Below are 23,871 nucleotides of genomic sequence, written 5' to 3' on the forward strand. Positions count from 1 at the left end.
TATTCAGGCTTTATATCTGCAATGCCTTGACATATTGACACCAAACTTTGTAAGTGTCATTGTCACTTCACTCTGACCACATCACATCAGTTTCGTAACTGCGCCACCTATTGGTCGAAAGTGATAATCATATTTTTAGTTAATGTATGTGATTTTTCAACCATTTTGCCAAAATTCATCTTTAAATGTCTTCAATTGCTCCTTGCTGCAGTTGGTCTCACACTCCCAGCCACTTTGGCATGTCTTGTCGTCTTGCTTGCGCTTGGCCCCGGTGATTGCTGCTTGCAGCTATATTTAGGGGCCAAGCACTGAAGGTGCGGGCACCTATTGTATCTGTTCCCGTACCAAAAATAATTCTTCTTCTTCTTCCGCTCTGGGAGTCTATGGCAGCCCATAGAACCGATCGCGGGAAAGTTGTAATGGTTTGACATTCGGATAGAGGACAGTCCCAACATTAAATACACCAATTTTGGTGTGTCTAAGTCATTCCCTCTAGCGCCACCAACTGTCCAAAGTTTCACTCATGTTTATTCTAATAACTTTTGAACCACAAGGGCTAGAAACAAAATTCTTTTTTCCTCTGATTCCTGACCTCGTGACGATTCGATTGCACCCAATGACGTCATTTTGCGCCATGAAAAGTTTTCCGCCATTTTGAATTTTCCGAAAAAGCTACTTTTTCGAACTCCTCCTAGGCCGTTGCTCCAATTTCCATGAAAATTTAATCAGATCATCTACAGACCATGCCGACAAAAAGTTATGGAATTCAAGTTGATTCGAATTACCGTTCTCGAATACCGCGCAAATAAATTTTACGTAGCACTTGCAAAAACAGACGTAAGGCCGTATCTCCACAACGCTTTATCGGATTCAGACCAAATTTGGTACATGTCATCACAAGCATGACCTGAGGCTACATGCTGCGTTTCGGCGCAGCGCCACCTACTGGTCCGGAGATATGAAGAATTTATATTTTTGCTTATAACTTCTGAACGGTTTGTCCAAAAATCACAAAAGTGGTCTCGTTAGATTCAGGGCATCGTGCTGAGTCGACTGATATCCAATTTTCCCATATCGGCCATTTTGGCTGTCGGCCATTTTGAATTATGTGCTAAAATGCTGTATTTTATGAACGCATGAACGTATCGTTACGAAACTCAGTATGGGTCATCAGTACAACGCCCTAAAAGTACTCAAAAATTTATGAGACAGCGCCACCTTTTGGTCAAAAGTTATAATGAAATTTCCAAAAATGCTAATAACTTTTGAATAAATTTGCCTATAGTAATGACACTGATCTCAATAGATTCCTTGGGTTATGCTGAAAACATAGATACCAATTTTGCCATAGTCAATCAAAGTTCCTGTCCGCCATCTTTATTTTCTTTTAAAACCTACTTTTTCGAACTCCTCCTAGACCGAACGTCCGATTTTCACCAAAATCGGATCGTGTCATCTCCAGACCGTGCCGAGTAAAAGTTATGGATTTCGTGTCGATAGACGAAACCGTTTTTGTATACCGTAGTGGCAAAGTTGAGGCATGATGCCAAAATGACTATTCAGGCTTTATATCTGCAATGCCTTGACATATTGACACCAAACTTTGTAAGTGTCATTGTCACTTCACTCTGACCACATCACATCAGTTTCGTAACTGCGCCACCTATTGGTCGAAAGTGATAATCATATTTTTAGTTATTGTATGTTATTTTTCAACCATTTTGCCAAAATTCATCTTTAAATGTCTTCAATTGCTCCTTGCTGCAGTTGGTCTCTCACTTCCAGCCACTTTGGCATGTCTTGTCGTCTTGCTTGCGCTTGGCCCCGGTGATTGCTGCTTGCAGCTATATTTCTTCTTTTTCTTTTTCTTTTTCTTCCGACTGGGCGTCTATGGCAGCCTATAGAACCGTTTGCGGGAAACTTATACAAATTGGCACAGTGATAGAGGACAGCCTGAACTATCACCATAGCAAATTTGGAGTCTCCAACTCATTCCCTCTAGCGCCACCAGCTGTCCAAAGTTTCACTCATGTTTATGCTAATAACTTTTGAACCACAAGGGCTAGAAACAAAATTATTTTTTCCTCTGATTCCTGAGCTCACGACGATTCGACTGCACCCTATGACGTCATTTTCCGTCATAATAGTTTTCCCGCCATTTTGAATTTTCCGAAAAACCTACTTTTTCGAACTCCTCCTAGGCCGTTGCTCCGAATTTCACGAAAATTGAACCAGATCATCTCCAGACCATGACGACAAAAAGTTATGGAAATCAAGTTGATTCGAATAACCATTCTCGAATACCGCGCAAATAAATTTTATGTAGCGCTTGCGAAAACAGACGTAAGGCCGTATCTCCGCAACGCTTTATCGGATTCAGACCAAACTTGGTACATGTCATCACAAGCATGACTTGAGGCTGCATGCTGCGTTTCGGCGCAGCGCCACCTACTGGTCCGGAGATATTAAGAATTTATGTTTTTGCTTATAACTTCTAAACGGTTTGTCCAAAAATCACAAAAGTGGTCTCGTTAGATTCAGGGCGTCATACTGAGTTGACTGATATCCAATTTTCCCATATCGGCCATTTTGGCTGTCGGCCATTTTGAATTATGTGCTGAAATGGTGTATTTTATGAACGCATGAACGTATTGTTACGAAACTCAGTATGGGTCATCAGTACAAGGCCCTAAAGGTACTCAAAAGATTATGACACAGCGCCACCTTTTGGTCAAAAGTTATAATGAAATTTCCAAAAATGCTAATAACTTTTGAATAAATTTGCCTATAGTAATGACACTGATCTCAATAGATTCCTTGGGTTATGCTGAAAACATAGATACCAATTTTGCCATAGTCAGGCAAACTTCCTGTCCGCCATCTTTATTTACTTTTAAAACCTACTTTTTCGAACTCCTCCTAGACCGAACGCCCGATTTTCACCAAAATTGGATCGTGTCATCTCCAGACCGTGCCGAGTAAAAGTTATGGATTTTGTGTCGATAGACGAAATCGTTTTCGTATACCGCAGTGGCAAAGTTGAGGCATGATGCCAAAATGACTATTCAGGCTTTATATCTGCAATGCCTTGACATATTGACATCAAACTTTGTATGTGTCATTTTCACTTCACTCTGACCACATCACATCAATTTTGTAACTACGCCACCTATTGGTCGAAAGTGATAATCCATTAAATCATATTTTTAGTTAATTTATGTGATTTTTCAGCCGTTTCGCCTAAATTCATCTTTAAATGTCTTCAATTGCTCCTTGCTGCTGTTGGTCTCACGCTCCCAGCCATGTTGGCATTTCTTGTCGTCTTCTTTGCGCTTGGCCCCGGTGATTGCTGCTTGCAGCTATATTTATTAGGGGCCAAGCACTGAAAGTGCGGAGGCACCTATTGTTTTCGTTCCGGTTCTTATTATTATTATTATTATTATTATTCTGCTTCTTCCGACTGGGCGTCTATGGCAGCCCATAGAAGCGTATGCGGGAAAGTTGTTCCGGTTTGACATTCTGATAGAGGACATTCCCAACAGTAATTGCACCAATTTTGGTGTCTCTAACTCATTCCCTCTAGCGCCACCACCTGTCCAAAGTTTCACTTATATTATGCTAATAACTTTTAAACCGTAAGGCCTATCAACAAAATTCTTTTTTCCTCTGATTCCTGAGCTCACGACGATTCGACTGGACCCTATGACGTCATTTTCCGTCATAAAAATATGGCCGCCATTTTGAATTGTCCAAAAAACCTTCTTTTGCGAACTCGTCCTAGACGGTTTGTCCGATTTGCACCAAAATTGCACCAGATCATCTTCAGGCTGTGGGGACAAAAAGTTATGGAATTCAAGTTGATTCGTCAAACCGTTTTCGATAAACGCGCAAACAAATTTTACGTAGCGCTTGCGAAAACAGACATAAGGCTGTATCTCCGCATCGCTTGATCGTATTCAAACCAAACTTCCTACATGTCATCACAAGCATGACCTGAGGCTACATGCTGCGTTTCGGCGCAGCGCCACCTACTGGTCTGGAGATATGAAAAAAGGCTATTTTTGCTTATAACTTCTGAACGGTTTGTCCAAAAATCACAAAAGTGGTCTCGATAGATTCAGGGCGTCATGTTGAGTTGACTGATATCCAATTTTTCCATATCGGCCATTTTGGCTGTCGGCCATTTTGAATTATGTGCTAAAATGCTGTATTTTATGAACGCATGAACGTATCGTTACGAAACTCAGTATGGGTCATCAGTACAAAGCCCTAAAGGTACTCAAAAGATTATGAGACAGCGCCACCTTTTGGTCAAAAGTTATAATGAAATTTCCAAAAATGCTAATAACCTTTGAATAAATTTGCCTATAGTAATGACACTGATCTCAATAGATTCCTTGGGTCATGCTGAAAACATAGATACCAATTTTGCCATAGTCAGCCAAACTTCCTGTCCGCCATCTTTATTTTCTTTTAAAACCTACTTTTTCGAACTCCTCCTAGACCGAACGTCCGATTTTCACCAAAATCGGATCGTGTCATCTCCAGACTGTGCCGAGTAAAAGTTATGGATTTCGTGTCGATAGACAAAACCGTTTTCGTATACCGCAGTGGCAAAGTTGAGGCATGATGCCAAAATGACTATTCAGGCTTTATATCTGCAATGCCTTGACATATTGACACCAAACTTTGTATGTGTCATTGTCACTTCACTCTGACCACATCACATCAGTTTCGTAACTGCGCCACCTATTGGTCGAAAGTGATAATCATATTTTTAGTTATTGTATGTGATTTTTCAACCATTTTGCCAAAATTCATCTTCAAATGTCTTTAATTGCTCCTTGCTGCAGTGGGTCTCACACTCCCAGCCACTTTGGCATGTCTTGTCGTCTTGCTTGCGCTTGGCCCCGGTGATTGCTGCTTGCAGCTATATTTATTATTATTATTCTGCTTCTTCCGACTGGGCGTCTATGGCAGCCCATAGAAGCGTATGCGGGAAAGTTGTTCCGGTTTGACATTCTGATAGAGGACATTCCCAACAGTAATTGCACCAATTTTGGTGTCTCTAACTCATTCCCTCTAGCGCCACCACCTGTCCAAAGTTTCACTTATATTATGCTAATAACTTTTAAACCGTAAGGCCTATCAACAAAATTCTTTTTTCCTCTGATTCCTGAGCTCACGACGATTCGACTGGACCCTATGACGTCATTTTCCGTCATAAAAATATGGCCGACATTTTGAATTGTCCAAAAAACCTTCTTTTGCGAACTCGTCCTAGACGGTTTGTCCGATTTGCACCAAAATTGCACCAGATCATCTTCAGGCTGTGGGGACAAAAAGTTATGGAATTCAAGTTGATTCGTCAAACCGTTTTCGATAAACGCGCAAACAAATTTTACGTAGCGCTTGCGAAAACAGACATAAGGCTGTATCTCCGCATCGCTTAATCGTATTCAAACCAAACTTCCTACATGTCATCACAAGCATGACCTGAGGCTACATGCTGCGTTTCGGCGCAGCGCCACCTACTGGTCTGGAGATATGAAAAAAGGCTATTTTTGCTTATAACTTCTGAACGGTTTGTCCAAAAATCACAAAAGTGGTCTCGATAGATTCAGGGCGTCATGTTGAGTTGACTGATATCCAATTTTTCCATATCGGCCATTTTGGCTGTCGGCCATTTTGAATTATGTGCTAAAATGCTGTATTTTATGAACGCATGAACGTATCGTTACGAAACTCAGTATGGGTCATCAGTACAAAGCCCTAAAGGTACTCAAAAGATTATGAGACAGCGCCACCTTTTGGTCAAAAGTTATAATGAAATTTCCAAAAATGCTAATAACTTTTGAATAAATTTGCCTATAGTAATGACACTGATCTCAATAGATTCCTTGGGTTATGCTGAAAACATAGATACCAATTTTGCCATAGTCAGCCAAACTTCCTGTCCGCCATCTTTATTTTCTTTTAAAACCTACTTTTTCGAACTCCTCCTAGACCGAACGTCCGATTTTCACCAAAATCGGATCGTGTCATCTCCAGACCGTGCCGAGTAAAAGTTATGGATTTCGTGTCGATAGACGAAACCGTTTTCGTATACCGCAGTGGCAAAGTTGAGGCATGATGCCAAAATGACTATTCAGGCTTTATATCTGCAATGCCTTGACATATTGACACCAAACTTTGTATGTGTCATTGTCACTTCACTCTGACCACATCACATCAGTTTCGTAACTGCGCCACCTATTGGTCGAAAGTGATAATCATATTTTTAGTTATTGTATGTGATTTTTCAACCATTTTGCCCAAATTCATCTTCAAATGTCTTTAATTGCTCCTTGCTGCAGTGGGTCTCACACTCCCAGCCACTTTGGCATGTCTTGTCGTCTTGCTTGCGCTTGGCCCCGGTGATTGCTGCTTGCAGCTATATTTTATATAGCTTTTGTGTTTTTTTTGTGTCTGTCCCTTTAAATGCAAATTATCTGCTGCTCGTGGCACAGGGGGCGGAGCTTCAACAGCTTGCACTCACACAGACATTCACTGAATTTTTTTTACAACTTTTAGCCTTTTACGTTCAAACCGGAGTCATAAAGATGAAGAGACTCAAGAAAAAGTGACAACATGTTGACAACATTTCTGAGAGGTTAGTTGATGAATTTATGTAGCTTATGTTTAGTTATCTTCTAGTAATTGATTAGCATATTCTGTCTTGATAATCTATAAATCGTGTTCAGGGGGCGGGGTTTATGTAAATTTTAGGATTAGTGATGTCACTAACCCTGGAGGAATGTCGTGTAGTCCCTACCAACCGTTTGTTGTAGTCCTTAAAAAGCAATTTCTTTAAAAGAAAATATCTCCCTTTGCTTTAAACTTTGAGCGTTGTAACTTTGCGCAATGTTGTTTATGCTCAAACAGCAACATTACACACTAACTAAAGTTAGAAAAGTGAAATCATAATCAACCACCCCTTTAAGTTGTTATCCTATCACTATAGGGGGCTAGATAAAAATACTATTGAGATAATAGCAAGCATTGGGGCGGCATTATTTCATAGTACTAGCCACAACCTCTGAATTATTGTTTGAGCTTTAATTAAGTTGTTATATAGGCGACTGTACATTTAAAGAGTAGATTTAAAGAGTTAAATAGAATAATCAAATGTGTAGTTAAACTATTATACAACTGACCAATAATCAGCATTCTAACCTAAATTCAAGGTTGTGATAAAATGGAGGCTGATAAAAGTAAATTGGAATTAAATTGCTGTCACGATTGATAAATCATTGTTTCCTCTGTGTCGCGTGTCACTGTTTGTTTACATGTCTGTGAGTCTGCGTGAGTGGGCGTTGTCCCGCTCACGCGCTTGTTCAGTGCTCCAGCTGTCTGCAATTATCTCGTTCCCGTCCTCAGCTGTTTCTCATTACCACTCCCTACATATACTCACTCATCTCTCCATTCCAGTGTCCATCCGTTACTTGCAGTCCTCGTGGTGTTTGTGCTGTCTTCCGGGTTGTCTTCGTCGTTTTGGATGTGTCCTGCCATTTCACCGCACACGAGCACCGAGCACCGAGCACCGAGCACCGAGCACCAGACCATCGAAGTCCCTGTGTGACTTAAGCCTGATCGTCATTCCCCCGTGGATTCCGCCAGCCTCGTGGACTGAGAAGCGTGTTCGCTTACATATACTTGAGAAGGATCTTCCTCACTGACTTTGAGTATTATTCTGTCTGTTGTGTTCTAGTCCTAATAAACACTTGTTCACCTGCTATTGCTTCCAGTGATTTGTCATGACAGAACGGATGGACCCAGAAACGGGAGCAGCGGGTGATTCATCTGCTTCATTGGAAGAATTTATTCGTGTGTGCGTTGGCCGGATGGATGCACAGGATCGCAATCAGGGGGAGACGGGACGCGCTATTCAGGCTCTAGTCACACAGGTGTCCGAGCTCACTCAGCGATTCTATCAGCTGCAACCTCCCACTGCGCCAGCACCCCCAGAGGCACCTGCAGTTCCCCCTACACCAGCGGTGCCTCTCTCTCAGTCTGAGCCTCGATTGCCCACTCCTGAGCTGTACTCCGGTGAGCCTAATCTTTGCCGTTCCTTTCTAACACGTTGCAGTATGCATTTCTCATTACAGCCCAGAACTTTTGAGAGAGAGGAGGCGAAGGTGGCATTCGTGCTGACGCTGCTGACTGGGAGAGCGGCGCTTTGGGGAACTGCAGTGTGGGAGAACCACGACCAGTGCTGCTCCTCGTTCCAGGCACTCGCGGCGGAGATGAGACGCGTCTTCGACCGAGCCGTCGCGGGGAGGGAGGCTGCCAGGGTCTTGACGGATCTACGCCAAGGAGATCGTCCCGTGTCGGATTATTCGATCGAGTTTAAGACCCTGGCGGCCGAGTGTCGCTGGAACGAGGAGGCGCAGTGGGACCATTTCCTGCATGGGCTGGCCGAACGTGTCCAGAGAGAGATCTACGCTCTGGACCTCCCATCCTCACTCAATGAACTCATGGATCTGGCCTTGAGGGTGGACGCCCGACTGTCTCGGATTGGTCAGAGGACGTCACCCAACTCGGTTCGCGGCGGGATGGAGAATCAGCGGTTCAGCGGTCTGGACGCGTTCGGTCCCCACGATCCCGAGCCCATGCAGGTAGGGCGAGCTCGGCTTTCCCGGGAGGAGAGAGAGAGGCGGAGATCCCAGGGCCTTTGTCTGTACTGTGGTGGCGCTGGACACTTTGCTCATAGTTGTCCGGTAAAAGGCCCAGCCCGATAGTAAGTATGAGGCTACTATCGGGTGGGATCTCCGCAGGCAAGACCTCATCCACTTCCACCATCCTCCCGGTAAGACTGAGATGGTCAACCCAGGATCACCACTGCAGCGCACTCATTGACTCTGGAGCCGAAGGTAACTTCATGGATCACCGGTTTGCACTTCAGTTACAGATTCCACTCCGTACACTCCCCCAGAGAATTACTGTCAATGCGCTCAACGGACAGAATCTACCCACCATCTCTCAAGCTACCGAAGGACTTACCCTCATCACATCAGGAAATCATGCCGAAACCATTTCATTTTACATTACGGACTCACAAATCACACCCATAGTTTTAGGTCACCCCTGGCTCAGCTTGCACAACCCCCGTATTGATTGGAAGGGCAGAACCATCTCAGCTTGGAGCACTGAGTGTCATAAGTCGTGTCTAGTGTCTGCCTGTTCTGTTGTTTCTGTCCCTGTGTTTCAGGAGGAAGCCGTGGATTTATCAAACGTGCCCGAGGAGTACCGGGACCTGAGTGAAGTGTTCAGTAAGTCTAGGGCTGCTTCTCTCCCTCCGCATCGTCCCTATGACTGTGCTATAGATATTTTGCCAGGTAAGTCTCCGCCTAAGGGCAAGATCTATTCACTCTCAGTTCCGGAGAGGGAGGCCATGGAGAAATATATTTCTGATTCTCTGGCAACCGGGTTCATCCGCCCTTCCTCTTCTCCAGCGGGGGCGGGGTTCTTTTTTGTGGGGAAGAAAGACGGATCTCTGCGACCTTGCATTGATTACCGAGGGTTGAATAACATCACGGTAAAGAATACTTATCCTTTGCCGTTGATGTCTTCAGCCTTCGAGAGGTTGCAGGGAGCCTCACTCTTCACAAAACTGGACTTGCGTAATGCTTATCATTTGGTCCGCATCAGGGAGGGGGATGAATGGAAGACTGCTTTTAACACCCCTAGGGGGCATTTTGAATATTTGGTTATGCCTTTTGGGCTTTCCAATAGTCCCGCAGTCTTCCAGGCACTAGTCAATGATGTGTTGCGAGACATGATCGATCAATTCATATATGTTTACCTGGATGACATATTGATTTTTTCTTCGTCTCTCCAGGAACACGTGCAACATGTACGACTAGTGCTTCAAAGGTTGTTAGAGAATGGGCTTTTTGTCAAGGCGGAGAAATGCGTTTTTCATGCACAGTCGGTTCCTTTCCTGGGACACATTGTGTCGGCTGAAGGTATGTTGATGGATCCTGACAAGGTTAAGGCTGTGGTAGAGTGGCCAATCCCAGATTCCCGCAAGGCCCTGCAGCGGTTTTTGGGATTCGCCAACTTCTATCGGCGTTTTATTCGCAATTTCAGCCAACTAGCCGCACCTCTGACCGCCTTGACCTCTCCCAAAACTGCGTTCAGGTGGTCAGACGCAGCTGGTGTTGCGTTTGCCAAACTCAAAAGCCGCTTTGTTTCGGCTCCCATCTTAATTGCCCCTGATGCTTCACGTCAGTTTGTGGTAGAGGTCGATGCGTCAGAGGTGGGGGTAGGTGCAGTGCTTTCACAACGCTCTCCTTCAGACGACAGAATGCATCCCTGCGCGTTTTTGTCACATCGATTATCTCCTGCTGAACGAAATTATGACATTGGTAACCGGGAGTTGTTGGCAGTCAAGCTAGCATTGGAGGAATGGCGTCACTGGTTGGAGGGCTCAGGGGTACCCTTTATAGTCTGGACTGACCACAAGAATTTGGAGTACATTAGAACCGCCAAGAGATTGAACTCCAGGCAGGCTCGGTGGGCACTTTTTTTCGGTCGTTTCGATTTTACTCTTTCCTATCGTCCGGGTTCCAAGAACATCAAACCCGATTCTTTGTCGCGTATTTTTGATCGTCCCGAACACGAATCTACTCCTGAGCGCATTTTTCCGGAGACCCTAATTATCTCCGCGCTCACTTGGGAGGTCGAATCGAAGGTCAAGAAGGCCTTAGAAGGGGTAACGCCTCCGATCCGGTGTCCACCTAACCGCTTATTTGTGCCGGAGGGATTACGATCAGACGTTATTCGGTGGGGTCATTGTTCCAGTCTAGCGTGCCATCCAGGGGTGAGTCGTACCATATTTCTTGTTAAGCAGCGATTCTGGTGGCCCCTTATGGCTCGTGACGTTCACAATTTTGTTTTGGCTTGCTCTAGTTGTGCCATTGGTAAGTCGTCCAATCGACCCCCAGCGGGGTTACTTCAACCGCTGTCGGTGCCTTCGAGACCCTGGTCCCACATCGCTCTAGATTTTATCACCGCCCTCCCACCCTCCCAGGGTAACACGGTAGTTTTGACCGTGGTGGACCGATTCTCGAAGGCAGCCCACTTTATTCCCTTGCCCAAATTACCTTCAGCCAAGGAGACAGCGGTGGCAGTCGTCAACCACGTCTTTCGGCTACATGGCCTCCCGACAGACGTGGTTTCTGACAGGGGACCCCAGTTTGTGTCCAGATTTTGGCGAGAGTTTTGTAGTTTGCTGGGGGCGACGGTCAGTCTGTCCTCTGGGTTCCATCCCCAGAGCAATGGACAAACTGAGAGAGCCAACCAAGATTTGGAGAGAACGTTACGATGTTTGGTCTCCAGGAATCCCTCATCCTGGAGTCAACAACTTGCTACGGTGGAGTACGCCCACAATACGTTGCCAGTGTCATCCACGGGCCTATCGCCATTTGAGTGTAGTGTAGGGTACCAACCACCTGTTTTTCCTAGTGCTGAATCCGAAGTTGCGGTCTCCTCCGCCCCCGCTTTCATCCAGAGGTGTCACCGTACTTGGACGAGGGCCCGAGAGACACTCCTCCAAGTGCGGGAGCGCACCAAGGCCAAGGCCGATCGCCACCGGTCAAGGCCTCCCGTATACGTCGTCGGTTCCAAAGTGTGGCTTTCTACCAAAAACATTCCTCTCCGTTCCGTGTCGAATAAGTTAGCTCCTAAATTCATTGGCCCGTTTTCTGTCACCAAGATTGTTAGTCCGGTGGCAGTCCGCCTCAATCTTCCTCCGGCGTACAGGAGAATTCACCCCGTCTTCCACGTTTCTAAAGTTAAGCCTGTGTTTTTTTCACGTATTAATCCGCCTGTCCCGGTTCCCCCACCGCCGCGACTCGTAGACGGGGAACCATCCTATTCGGTTCATCGCATCCTGGATTCTAGGCGGAGGGGACGTGGATTTCAGTACTTGGTGGATTGGGAAGGTTACGGTCCGGAGGAGAGGAGTTGGGTTCCTGCTCGTGACATCCTGGATCACTCCCTTATCGATGATTACAATCGACAGGTAAGGAGTTCTGGGAATGCCGTGAGGCATTCCTAGGAGAGGGGGTACTGTCACGATTGATAAATCATTGTTTCCTCTGTGTCGCGTGTCACTGTTTGTTTACATGTCTGTGAGTCTGCGTGAGTGGGCGTTGTCCCGCTCACGCGCTTGTTCAGTGCTCCAGCTGTCTGCAATTATCTCGTTCCCGTCCTCAGCTGTTTCTCATTACCACTCCCTACATATACTCACTCATCTCTCCATTCCAGTGTCCATCCGTTACTTGCAGTCCTCGTGGTGTTTGTGCTGTCTTCCGGGTTGTCTTCGTCGTTTTGGATGTGTCCTGCCATTTCACCGCACACGAGCACCGAGCACCGAGCACCGAGCACCGAGCACCAGACCATCGAAGTCCCTGTGTGACTTAAGCCTGATCGTCATTCCCCCGTGGATTCCGCCAGCCTCGTGGACTGAGAAGCGTGTTCGCTTACATATACTTGAGAAGGATCTTCCTCACTGACTTTGAGTATTATTCTGTCTGTTGTGTTCTAGTCCTAATAAACACTTGTTCACCTGCTATTGCTTCCAGTGATTTGTCATGACAATTGCTTTGCCACACTGAAAAGACCGAATGCACAGAAACCTTCACCCTCTTATCGTAACTGCCGATTGGGCTGGCCTTGCATGTTTTTACCACAAGAAATTGAAAGTGTGTCTCACAGTTATATCAGTATTTGGTCCTAATACAAATAAGAACAGTGAATCCTGTTTTGTACCACTAAGTAATAGCAAGCAGCTTTAAAACTCTTTGGCTGTAAAGATTATGCTCAAGGATCTTTAAACTATATGCCATCAATAACATAGAAATCTCCCACAACCCAATGTGGAGTCGCAATTTAAGCCTGAGAACCTCTGGTTTAGAGTTTAAACATCCCACCAACATTAAACAAAACATGTTCTCCCAAGTGAAAAGCTAAAGATGAAAGGATGTCCAGAGAGGAATGTTAATATCCCAGAAATTATTTCTCTTACTGCCCTTGAGACTTGGACCCAGACATAATCTACACTTAATGGTGAATACCAATTGACATCTAAATATAGGTTTGAAAATATCAGTTAGTTTGGATTCTTGAGAGAAGTTGCCTATACTTATTGTTGCTGGATTCCTCTGGCAGACTAGCTGATGTTTAGGCACATCTTCCACTGAAATGTTGAATTATGTGTTCAGCATGCAATAGCCACAAACATTTCTGCTAGAGTCCCTGATCCTTTCACAAGCCAAGAGAACCACAAACAGACATGCAAAAGACCCGAACAAGCAATATACAAGCATTAAAATGAAGTGTTAGTAGATATTAAGCAGGCAGTCTAATACGCTAAAGACTGGTAGCTGAAATGTACATGAGTTGCAAGGTTACTTATAGTTATAAGAATGTCTAAAATGTAAAGTGTTACCTCATTTTGAAAAAACAACAACAAAAAAACAAACACATTTTATAAGTCTCTAACAGAGGTTTTTAATGGGTTGGTTGTGATCCAAAAAACTATTTCTTATAATATTTGAACAATTTTCACATCTTTTGTTATTGAAGTAACAGTCTGTGTGTCCAATGGACCTCTACAATACTTTGACATAAAGTAATCTTTTACTTGTTAGATTCTATTATTATTTTTAATATATTTAAAGTAGCTTACTCGGTTGTCCTCCTGGACCTCCCAGTCTGGGGTGTACGTGTGAACCTGTGTGCCCGCTGTGCAGTTGGAAAATTGGAACAAGCTGGCAAACATGCGGTGGTTCTCCGGTGTGTCAGGGAAGATGGGGTCCTGGAAGTTGACTCCGTGAGGAATGATACTGTAGTTTTCGTCCATCCTGAGAAGAAACGCAACACACACAACATTAAATGACAAATAAACATCATGTGTGGAATATAATTAAAATATGATTTGAACACACCCGCTTAGCCTAAACATTAAATTCTTCCCACACAATATGTACTATGGAAATGAATGATACATTTTCAGGTTTATTGAGAAGAGTTGCGCTATACCCTATAGGGTGTATCAAACATGAGGAACAAAACGAGCACTACAAAAGCATGCTACACTTCAAAAGTCGCACAATCTTTGTGTATTTTTGTTTCTCCTGTGTGGGCCTCAGTGATGTAATAGTTCACCACCACTTGGGACACTTAATGTCAATGACCCATGTATTTTTACGGAGGGAATCAGCCAAGGAGAGGGGAGGTAAGGGTATGCTGGGACAGCTCTGTTTGTGTTCTTTACATGTGTGTGTTTGTATTAGAGCTGCCTTTGTATTTGTTTTTCCTAAAGCATTAGCAAAAGTATTACGTTTAAAGCAAAATAGTGAGTAGTGAAAAGATATATAGTACAAATTAAAGGTTAATTATACAGCGTAAGTGTCCCAGTAATTGTACGCATAGCGTAGGGAGGACTTTTCTTTCCTCTTTGTTCTTTCTCTTGTATCTCTATCTATGTGAGTGAAGAATTCATTACTTGTGATTGGCGTTCAAAGCTGCTTTTTGGCTGGTCTCTTGCTGTTTCGCCCCGCAGTCTTGCAAACTTTCACACATCAACACACACATACACACACACCTCCCAGCGGTGAGGAAATTAGGAAAGTCTGTTATCAAGGTTTCAAGGGTGGTTTTTAAAAATATTAATGGAAAAAAACCATGGTTACATTGGCACAATGTGGGGAAATGAGACTTTCATACAGACACAACGCTTGTTCTCCTTTATTCCATGTGTAATTTGGCCACCATTCGCTTACAGGAATATTTCTCTCTTTTTGTACTCCTTTAAGACATCCAAATGCAAGCTTAATGGTTTGCAGCACACACGTGTAATCATCTTCAATGTATATTTTTCCATTTTAGTCATTTGGAAAAAGGAAAACACGGTTACTCAAAACAAATGACAAGTTAATGCATGTGCATATGTTAGAGAGTTTTGAATGGTTTATTGAACCGTCTCGTTAATTAAGGCTCCCCATCATATGCAAGCTTTGTTCATAGGTTTGTTGGCATCAACCGCCATTGGTGTCAATGAGGGAAATGGGTTTGAGGTGAATAGTTTTCCACCTGGCTTCTATAGTCCATTTTCACTGACGGAAACATTGGCTTTGGACCTTGACAGCAGAGAGTCCCTCCATCTGGATCTAATTCAGACTCTTTAGAGGGGCATCAGAAGCTCAGGGGCTTTTACAAACTCTGTGCTCATTGCCAGACTTGGAACATCTAGAACCAACTACAGTTCCAGAATTCTCTGATGGATTTTCACTGAGCTCCAGAATCTTTTTCTACTAAATGCCTAAGTCTTGAGTCTCAGCTTTAGCAAACCGTTGCTGTTAGTTTTCTGTTGAGTACAAAAGGATATATCTTGAAGAATATACCGTAAAATGTCAGTTCATGGAGACCATGGGTGTTGAGCACCTTAAAGAGCAAAAAAAAAGAGAGAACATTTCTATCTGCATTTGAAAGGCTATTATTACTATTATTTAAAGAATTCTTAGTACAAATGATTTGCAAAAGTAATGGATAGAGTTGTATAGACAACGTTTAAGATAATTTAAAAAGGGGGTTTCCTGTGCTTTTTGGAGCTTGACATGGTCAAGTTTGCCAGCTTGTTCCATTCTGGAGCGTGTGCATCCTTCAAATGTTCTTTTCTTTCTTTTTTTTAAAACACAAAGGTAAGTAACTGGCGACAGAATTTCCATTTCTGGAAGAACTATTCCTTAAAGGAAAATTAAGGCAAGATTTTATTTGTTCATTCCAAAGGACGGAGAGTCACTCTCCTGAGAATCCAAAAGAAGCTCTATGAGTATAAGAAATAAATATTTAGTAAACATGTTTTTTCTGGCAAGGCGTTGAATACTTGCTTAATAAGAGTGCCTGTTTATTGTAAAGGTTTTGAGAGACAAATGTTTAGATAAAGTGTGGGTTACGCAGACTCAAGTGAACCACGGAACATGTGACGGCATATAAATTTGCATAGTTTATGCTGCAATAATATATTTTTAAATACATTTAAGGTAAGCATGTACACACTTCTCCCTACATTTCTTGAGAGCAGTGTTTGCAAGCGCCACCAGCCCTGTGGAAAATTCTACCATAATGCTAACAACCAAAACTAAATAGCATTCAGATGGTTCCTCCTGATATCCTACACATGTTCATACATCTTCAGGATATAACCTTTATAATTCACTGGCCACTCTTTATTAAACAAGAGAGCCTCTCAAGGAAACCGGAATGTAGTTGTTCTGTGCACCATATTGCATTAATTATTGTTTCCATGCAGAGTGTCTCCAGTTTCTCAGGCTTTGATGGTTTGATGGTTTGACTGGTGAGAATTGTCTTGCCAAACTGGAACCAGCTGTCTGATTGATTCATGGCTCAGATTCATGACATATGGGACATTAAAAGAGAGGGAAGCATGAGCATGTACACTGAGGCAAAGTCCAAGTCTGCTCAACAAGTGGGCCATTTTGAAGTTGTGTTTCCCTTTGTCTTCTCCGGAATTAAGTCAGCGCACTGAATGCAAAATTGAATTGAGGGCTTTGCGGACTCTTGTTCGATACATTTTACGGGAAATATGGAAGTCAACAGAGAGCAGAATGGAAATGTTCACTGCTTCAACACCCATTTCATAGACTAAACGTCAATGTAAGGGTAAACAAAGAACCAAAAGTCTTCCATTAGATCTAAAAGATTAGCCCCCACACATTAAAGTACCATAAACAATATTCAGAATTTAACCCCTCCTCATTTATATTTTAAATCAAACATTGCCATTTGAAATGTCTTGGCATCTCGGTTTGATCTCATTTGCTGGTATTGGTTCTTATGTGTCAGAACAAAACATGATGCGCCACTTTGAATATGCAGAATGGATGAGATGTGTGTGCAAGTTCATCACATGAATAATTGCTTGAATATTAGACTGTTCTTAGACAGTTCCTCAAACAAAGCTATCATATGGCAATTCCAGTGTTCTCTTGCAGCTCATGACAGAATCCTTCCGCATTACTCTAAGTGAAACATGCTGGAGAGTAACATGACCTCATGAACCCTAAGTGAATGCGTTCACTGAATGACATCAGGGCATGTCTCAATGGTTTTACTGTGAACTCCAAGAGATAGATAGATTTTTTTTTATTTGTCCTCGAGAGGAAATTTGTTTCCACCATAGAGATACGTACATAATACAAACACACATAACATATTAAGAACATGTAAACATATAAAAAAAAAACAACAAAAAAAAACAAGAGAGAATACCTGACGTATCAGTGGCCGATTTCCTATGCATTTAGAGCTCGTAGATACATGAACAAAACTCTTACTAAACTTGGCCTTTCTACACATCGGTAACCTATACCTACGGCCAGAAGGCAGAAGGATAAAATATTTGTAAAGTGGGTGTCATTTAAAGGGTTGGTAAAGTATGATTTCACTTTTCTAACTTTAGTTAGTGTGTAATGTTTGAGCATAAACAACATCTGCAAAGTTACAACGCTCAAAGTTCAAAGCAAAGGAAGATATTTGCTTTTAAAGAAAAGGACTACAACAAACGGCTGGTAGGGACTTCACGACATTCCTTCCGGGTTAGTGACATCAGCAACCCTAAAATGTACATAAGCCCCGCCCCCGGGAACACACAGTCAATGTTGAGAAGAGAAAGAGTAAATTTGTGAGTCAGCTCAAACTTTAGCATCCATCTTTTCACATGCAATAGAAAGTCACTCTGTGTGCATCTCACAACAGTTCCTATACGAGCGATTTATAGATTACCATGACAGAATATGCTAATTGAAGATCGTTAACTCCACATCAGCAACATAAATTCATCAACTAACCATTCAGAAATGTCCTGTTGCTTCTACATGTTGTCACTTCTTCTTGAGACTCTCCATCTTTGTCTGACTCCGTTTTAACATTAAAGGCAGAACAGTTTCTGTCATTTTAGTGTGTCTGCGTGAGGTAATCGCAGCTGCTAACACACAGGAGCTCTTAAACCCCGCCCTCTGCAGAAGCTCATTTGCATTTAAAGGGCCAGACACAAAACGGTGCGTTTTTGCAAATCCTCAAAAAGTGAAAACTTTAACATGCTATATAAAAATATCTGTGGGGTATTTTGTGCTAAAACTTCACACACACTCTGGGGACATCAGAGATTTATTTTACATCTTGTGAAAATGGCATTTTACCACCCCTTTAAGATTTTTTGTGCCTTTCACAACGTGAATGTCGAGGTATCCGATAAATTGGGGGTAGGGATACCAATAATTTTACTTGCTAAATGAGTTATCTTTAAGAATTTGTTCTTCTTGGTAACTGTAAGCATATGAAAACAAAAACAAATGGCAGATCAAAAAAGTGTAATAAGATCAAGAAATGAGGGACCAGCTAACTTTTATATAGCAATGCTTTTTTAAATCTATCTGTCTCCACAAGCTCAACATCCCAAGCACTTTATAGAGAAATGAAATCAAGGCTAACATGGAGAATGTTAGGGTGAGGTCCATTTTGACCTGCTATAAAAAAATACTTTTCTGATGAATATTCTTTCAGATAACAGGAGACAAAAACTGTAAACGTGAACTCCCAAACACCTGATGAAATGCCAAAACAGCCTGTTAGCACTCTATTGGACCTTTAACCCGCTGCCCTCAGGTCACCCGAGCAGTTCCACACTGTATGTTCTGCGGGATGAAGTTGAGTGTAAGAATTCCAGGGCTGTTTTAAATGCTCCGTCTCTGAGACTGGCTGACATATGTGTCAAGAATGTTAATAATTTGTTATAAACTGCAACTAAACTGATGAGTGTTCCTAACATGGATCTTACTTACAATCACCTGTTGTCAACTACTCCATATTGTTTCTTGACAGGCATGAACGTTGGCAAGTTGGAATCTTTTTTTCAGAGAACTAATGTCAGGTAATTTTAGAACAACGTGAAAACCTGCTACCTTCACTCTCGTCCTGTTAATGGTTATGACTTCATTCACAGTGACCTGGTTTGACCCTGTAGACACATGTAGGCCTAGTTGAAAATAATATAAAGTAAATAAAGATGCATTACAATATGGTTCTGTATATGTGTCAATTTAATAATTTTACTTGTGTTTTGAAACCAGTCTTTTCTATTTCAAATTATGAATTACTGATTGAGCCCATTACAGTAAATATTATGCAAATATTTTGAACCTTATAGGCCTATACATTTTTATTGTTTCTTACTGTAGTTGTGGTGTTTTTTCCACCATGACCCACAATGTATAAAGAGAACATTGTGTGCTATTTCCAGTCAATCTATATTTTTCATTTTATTTTCATTTTAAATAATCTAAAAAGTGTGAGATATTATTCAAAGGTGAGTATTTAGGGTACATAAAATACTATGAAAAGTGCCAAAAAAAATAAAAAACAGTAGTATTTATTAAAAAACAATAATATTAAAGACACAACTGAGTGTCAAAAGAGTGTCATAGACCCAAAAAGCAAGATTACTTTGGTAAAACAGGTTATATTATCAGATCTGAGATACCAGATTACATTCAGTATGAAGTGCAATCACAGTACCGGTAAACGACTTGGCCAGAAAAGTGCTGAGTGTGTTCTAGTGTATCCCTGCATGAGGGAGTTACACATCCTTCAGTTCAACCGATTGGATTGTAGGGAAAATGCAAGCAAAAAAAGTCATCAAAAGATTCAAGCCTTATGCTATTACTACATAAATCACTTCTGAAGTGTTTGTCTTTGTGAAATCACAATAGTGAATCATATAATCACATTATATCTCTCTCTATCCAAATGGGCTGCACTGTTCTAGCTACCTCATCCTTTGTAAGTTCATCTGCCAGAGCGACTTCATTCTCACTATAAACACAGAAACAAAGAAAAGCCTGAGCTAATGAAGTCTGACAAAAAGTTTTGATCATTATACACAGTATTCATGATCATTATACACAAAGTTAGTCATTTTCCATTCATTACGAGAGAAAATAGAGGGAGATTTGGGTTGTTAGGCACATATTCATTCTTTGTTGACTATCCCTGGTGGACCATGCATTGACATAACCCAACCAAGGGCAAACACATTCACAAGATCTTAGGTAACAACGAGCACAGCTGTCAGACAGTTGTGTCCTAGAAGCACCAATGCTCTGAGACGAGCGAGATGTAGGTTTGTAGCAATGTTCCATGCAAACTTGTGTTCATTTAGTTTGTTTACTCTTATGTCATGCAACCCTGAATGCCACATACACCCAAATGAAATAATAAGTAATCAGATTGATTACTCAGTCGATCTGATTGAGTTCGATACTAAATCAATTTAGTTAGAAGTGAAAGGGGTGGTGTAGTCCGATCAATAGGGGGAAAAAACTAAGGATGTCAACACATAAATACCACTATCTTCTTGACCGGATTCAAAAACACGCTGTGCTGTGATGCGTATGTTTACCAGAGCGCTTTTTTTCTGCACTGAAATTTTGTTCAAAATACATAAATGCACTTGAAAACGTGAATCGGATTGCAATTCGGATTGCAATTGGCCCTGGATTGAATTAATCCGGATTGATGAAAACGAGTGCATGTAAACATACCTATTGTCTCACATAATGTATAGTTTGCACTCATTTGAAGATGCACAGTACATTGTTGTTTATCCGGATTTGATTTGTCTCAATAGCATCAGTGCTTTTACTGACACCTATAGTCCTGTTTACCATCTGCTGTCACTTCACACTGAAGCTGGTTATCTTTCGTTTTGTCTGTGACCTGGGAGCTGTATGTTGTAGTGGTGTGTCTGTGCTCTCACAGGGGCTGCTTATTTAAAAATGTACTGTTCTACTCTTGCTCATTACGTTTGGATTGCACAAACGCTGAAAAAAACAAACAAACAGATTTTGTGTGAAAATAAATCATAAAAGTGGTTTGTTTAAAAATCTTATAAATGTATGAGGTGGGCCATTTACCCCACACAGGGTAAAAGGCACAAAGTATTGATACAAATAATGTTTTTAATCATGTCTAAGTTCAAGTCCCTGTGGTGAAAATCAAGCTTTTAATGTTGTTTATATGTCTGTGTGGTGTTTTTAATATGCTTTTAGACAAACCATGTGCAAATTCGTCAGCTCCATTGCTGAGTATTTTCTTCATAAAACTGCAGTTAACCAAAGACAGTCTCAAAAACACAGTTTGAAATCGCTGACGTCACAAACTACCTTGTAACCAATCAGGTCAATGTGTGATCGCCAACGAGTGAGTGGAGGCGGGGCTCATTTGCATATTCATAGAACCACTTATACTACATGAGGCAAGGGTGTAGGGTTACATTCAAGCTATTTTTAGGCATGAATAATTTTTTTCAAGGAAAAACTTTTAAATATGTAATTTTGGTGATCAAAGATGAGTTTTAGGAGATACAATAATTGACTACAGGGCGACTTTAATACTTGTTCAAAACAATCACTTTAACAAACTGTACTATTTAAGATTTTTGATTTTTGTTCAATAATTATTTTGTCATCAAAATATGTTAATTATAAAAATATAGAAACATTTAAAAAAAGTAAAGATTTTGAATGCAGTGAATGAGATCCTATAATAATTTAATATTACAGTAGCTTTACAGTAGTAACAAAATAAGCTATTTAGCATATATGATATGATTAATATCAAATTTGTAAATATAATGGTTTCATTATAAATATGGTGATTATCTCTAAGATGGACACCCAACTTACAGTAATATATGATATTTACCATCTGAATCTAACCATGTTATGTCAGCCAGCTCTTTATTATCATGTTAAATGTTATGCCTTTAGCCCCGACAGCAGGGGTGCCAAATACCATACTTTTTACATGTTCTTCTGTTATTAAAAAACAGTTGCTTTAATTATCTTGAACAAAAGTGAAAATCATTAACAAGACATTTGTCTCAAAATATAGACAATCATTTTATTGATTCTCATTTGCTACATAGATAGATCAGATTAGTGCAGGTTGCTGTCCTTGATCGTGTCAAGGATCAGCCAAATTTCCACGTGCATCATCAAGTTTTTAAGAAAAGTGCTGAATTTTTGTGCTATCTAGTGTTTAATAAAAGAAAGAAAAGTCAAATGTGCCTTATACCCCAGTGTTCCATTAGCCCTGTACCCTATATATGTTGTGCCTGTAGAATTTATATCCTGATATTGTTTTGTTTACTTGTTCTGCTTAGACCTGTTGTTTATGCTTTTAGCACAGTAAATAGCCTACTGTATGCTACATCATATTTTTCAGTATTGTTAGTCAGTTGCATGACATGGCTAGTCATGTGATCTCAGTATGGCATTGGCAGTGCCCGTGATGGGGCGACCCTCAATGTAAAAGACTGATTTGTTTTAAGTCTTCTTATTTTCTTTTTTTATTTATTTGCAAAACATTACCAAGTGCATGTTTAAGACGAGCCAGTATTGACATTTACAATTCGTAATAACATTTAATCAGTCTCACCTCAAAAAGAAATAGTAGGAGTTGTTCTCAATGACGCTGTACGAGTAGCAGGGGAAATATCCCAGCCCGCTGACATTGAACCTGGAGCCGGCTGGCACCTCCAGCATGCTGCCCCATGCCTGATCGCACAGCAGCTCGATCTCCGCGGAGAAGAACAGATCCGTGTCGTACTGCCACGGCAGGTAGTTGTACACGCTGTAAGACTCCTTATGAAGGGCGAGCACCTTGGCAAAAACTATGATCTCCGCGAGCTCGGCGCGGCACGCTTCCGTCTGAGGTCTCCAGTCGTGGGGCAGTTGGCATCCCCATGACGCGCTCAGGGAGAGGGCTAATATTAATGCCAGAAGGGAGCCCATGACATGCGACCTTAACTTACTCGTGCACACTGCCTCTAATAATAGCAATCCCGCGCGGTTCGCTCTGATATCCCCTCTAAAACAGATCCGCGTAAAACGCACGCAATAATATCCAAACTCTCCAATGCAGTGAAGGATACGCGTTGATATTAAAGACAGTTTGAAGTTTGTTTTATCTGCTGTAGGTATATTGCATCTCTGGGAATTTAGACTGATCTATAGGTCTTATCGCTCTCCATTCTTCCATGTGCGCCGTGTGCATTACGCGCAGCGGTTAGTGGAGAGCCTTTCAGTGACGCTCAGAAGAAAACAGTTCAGCTTTCATCTCACGCCTGAGCAATGCAGGCAAGAAAGCAGTGCAAAACAAGTTTTAAACGTTTTTATTAACAAAGTGTAGTCTGAGTTTTTCAGTACCACCAGAAACAGGAGAACGAGCTGCTGATGTCACTTTATTATACATTATATATATGCCAAGCAAGACTAGAGTGAAAATGTATTCATAATTGTTCAATATTTTGTGGTGATTTGGGAATTGAAAAGTAATGCCAAGAAATGTCATGAAACCATTCATATAAATGTTAAAGTTGTTGTAAAATGTTACCAGACTAAACACATTTTCAGCTCGTATGTCATGCATATGAGTTTGCCACTTTAACTCATTTTGTGTCCAGTTTGGCTTTGCTGTGAGGAAACAAAGAGTGACAGACTGATATGTCTGCCAAGCCAATAATCCTCCAATATTTGGCCATTTTTGTATTATCCTCATTGGCAAATAATCATGAACACTTGGATGATTAACAGAAGTGTCAGTTTTTTTTAATTTTTACAACATTACATTGTTACATCATCCATCTGACCAAATAGGCTCCTCATGCATTTGCAAAATGTCCATAACATACACTGCAAAAATGTATTGTCTTTAAATGTAGTTTACTGTGTTTTGTAATCA

At 41.6% G+C, this 23,871-nt stretch overlaps 1 protein-coding gene across 1 annotated transcript in view; it reads right to left on the bottom strand.

The window, feature by feature from the left end:
• ccdc3b (coiled-coil domain containing 3b) overlaps positions 1 to 23,221 on the bottom strand; it is a 45,734-nt gene extending 22,513 nt beyond the window's left edge. The window contains exons 1-2 of the mRNA XM_079596580.1: positions 22,567 to 23,221; positions 13,736 to 13,910 (exon numbers count right to left, since the gene is read on the bottom strand). Of these exons, the coding sequence (XP_079452706.1) occupies positions 13,736 to 13,910; positions 22,567 to 22,922 (531 nt within the window). The 5' untranslated portion in view covers positions 22,923 to 23,221. The remainder of the gene's footprint in view (positions 1 to 13,735; positions 13,911 to 22,566) is intronic.
• Between the last annotated feature and the right edge of the window lie 650 nt (positions 23,222 to 23,871).

This window comes from Phoxinus phoxinus, assembly GCF_949152265.1.
Source record: "Phoxinus phoxinus genome assembly, chromosome: 22".
NCBI classification, from domain to species: Eukaryota; Metazoa; Chordata; class Actinopteri; order Cypriniformes; family Leuciscidae; genus Phoxinus; species Phoxinus phoxinus.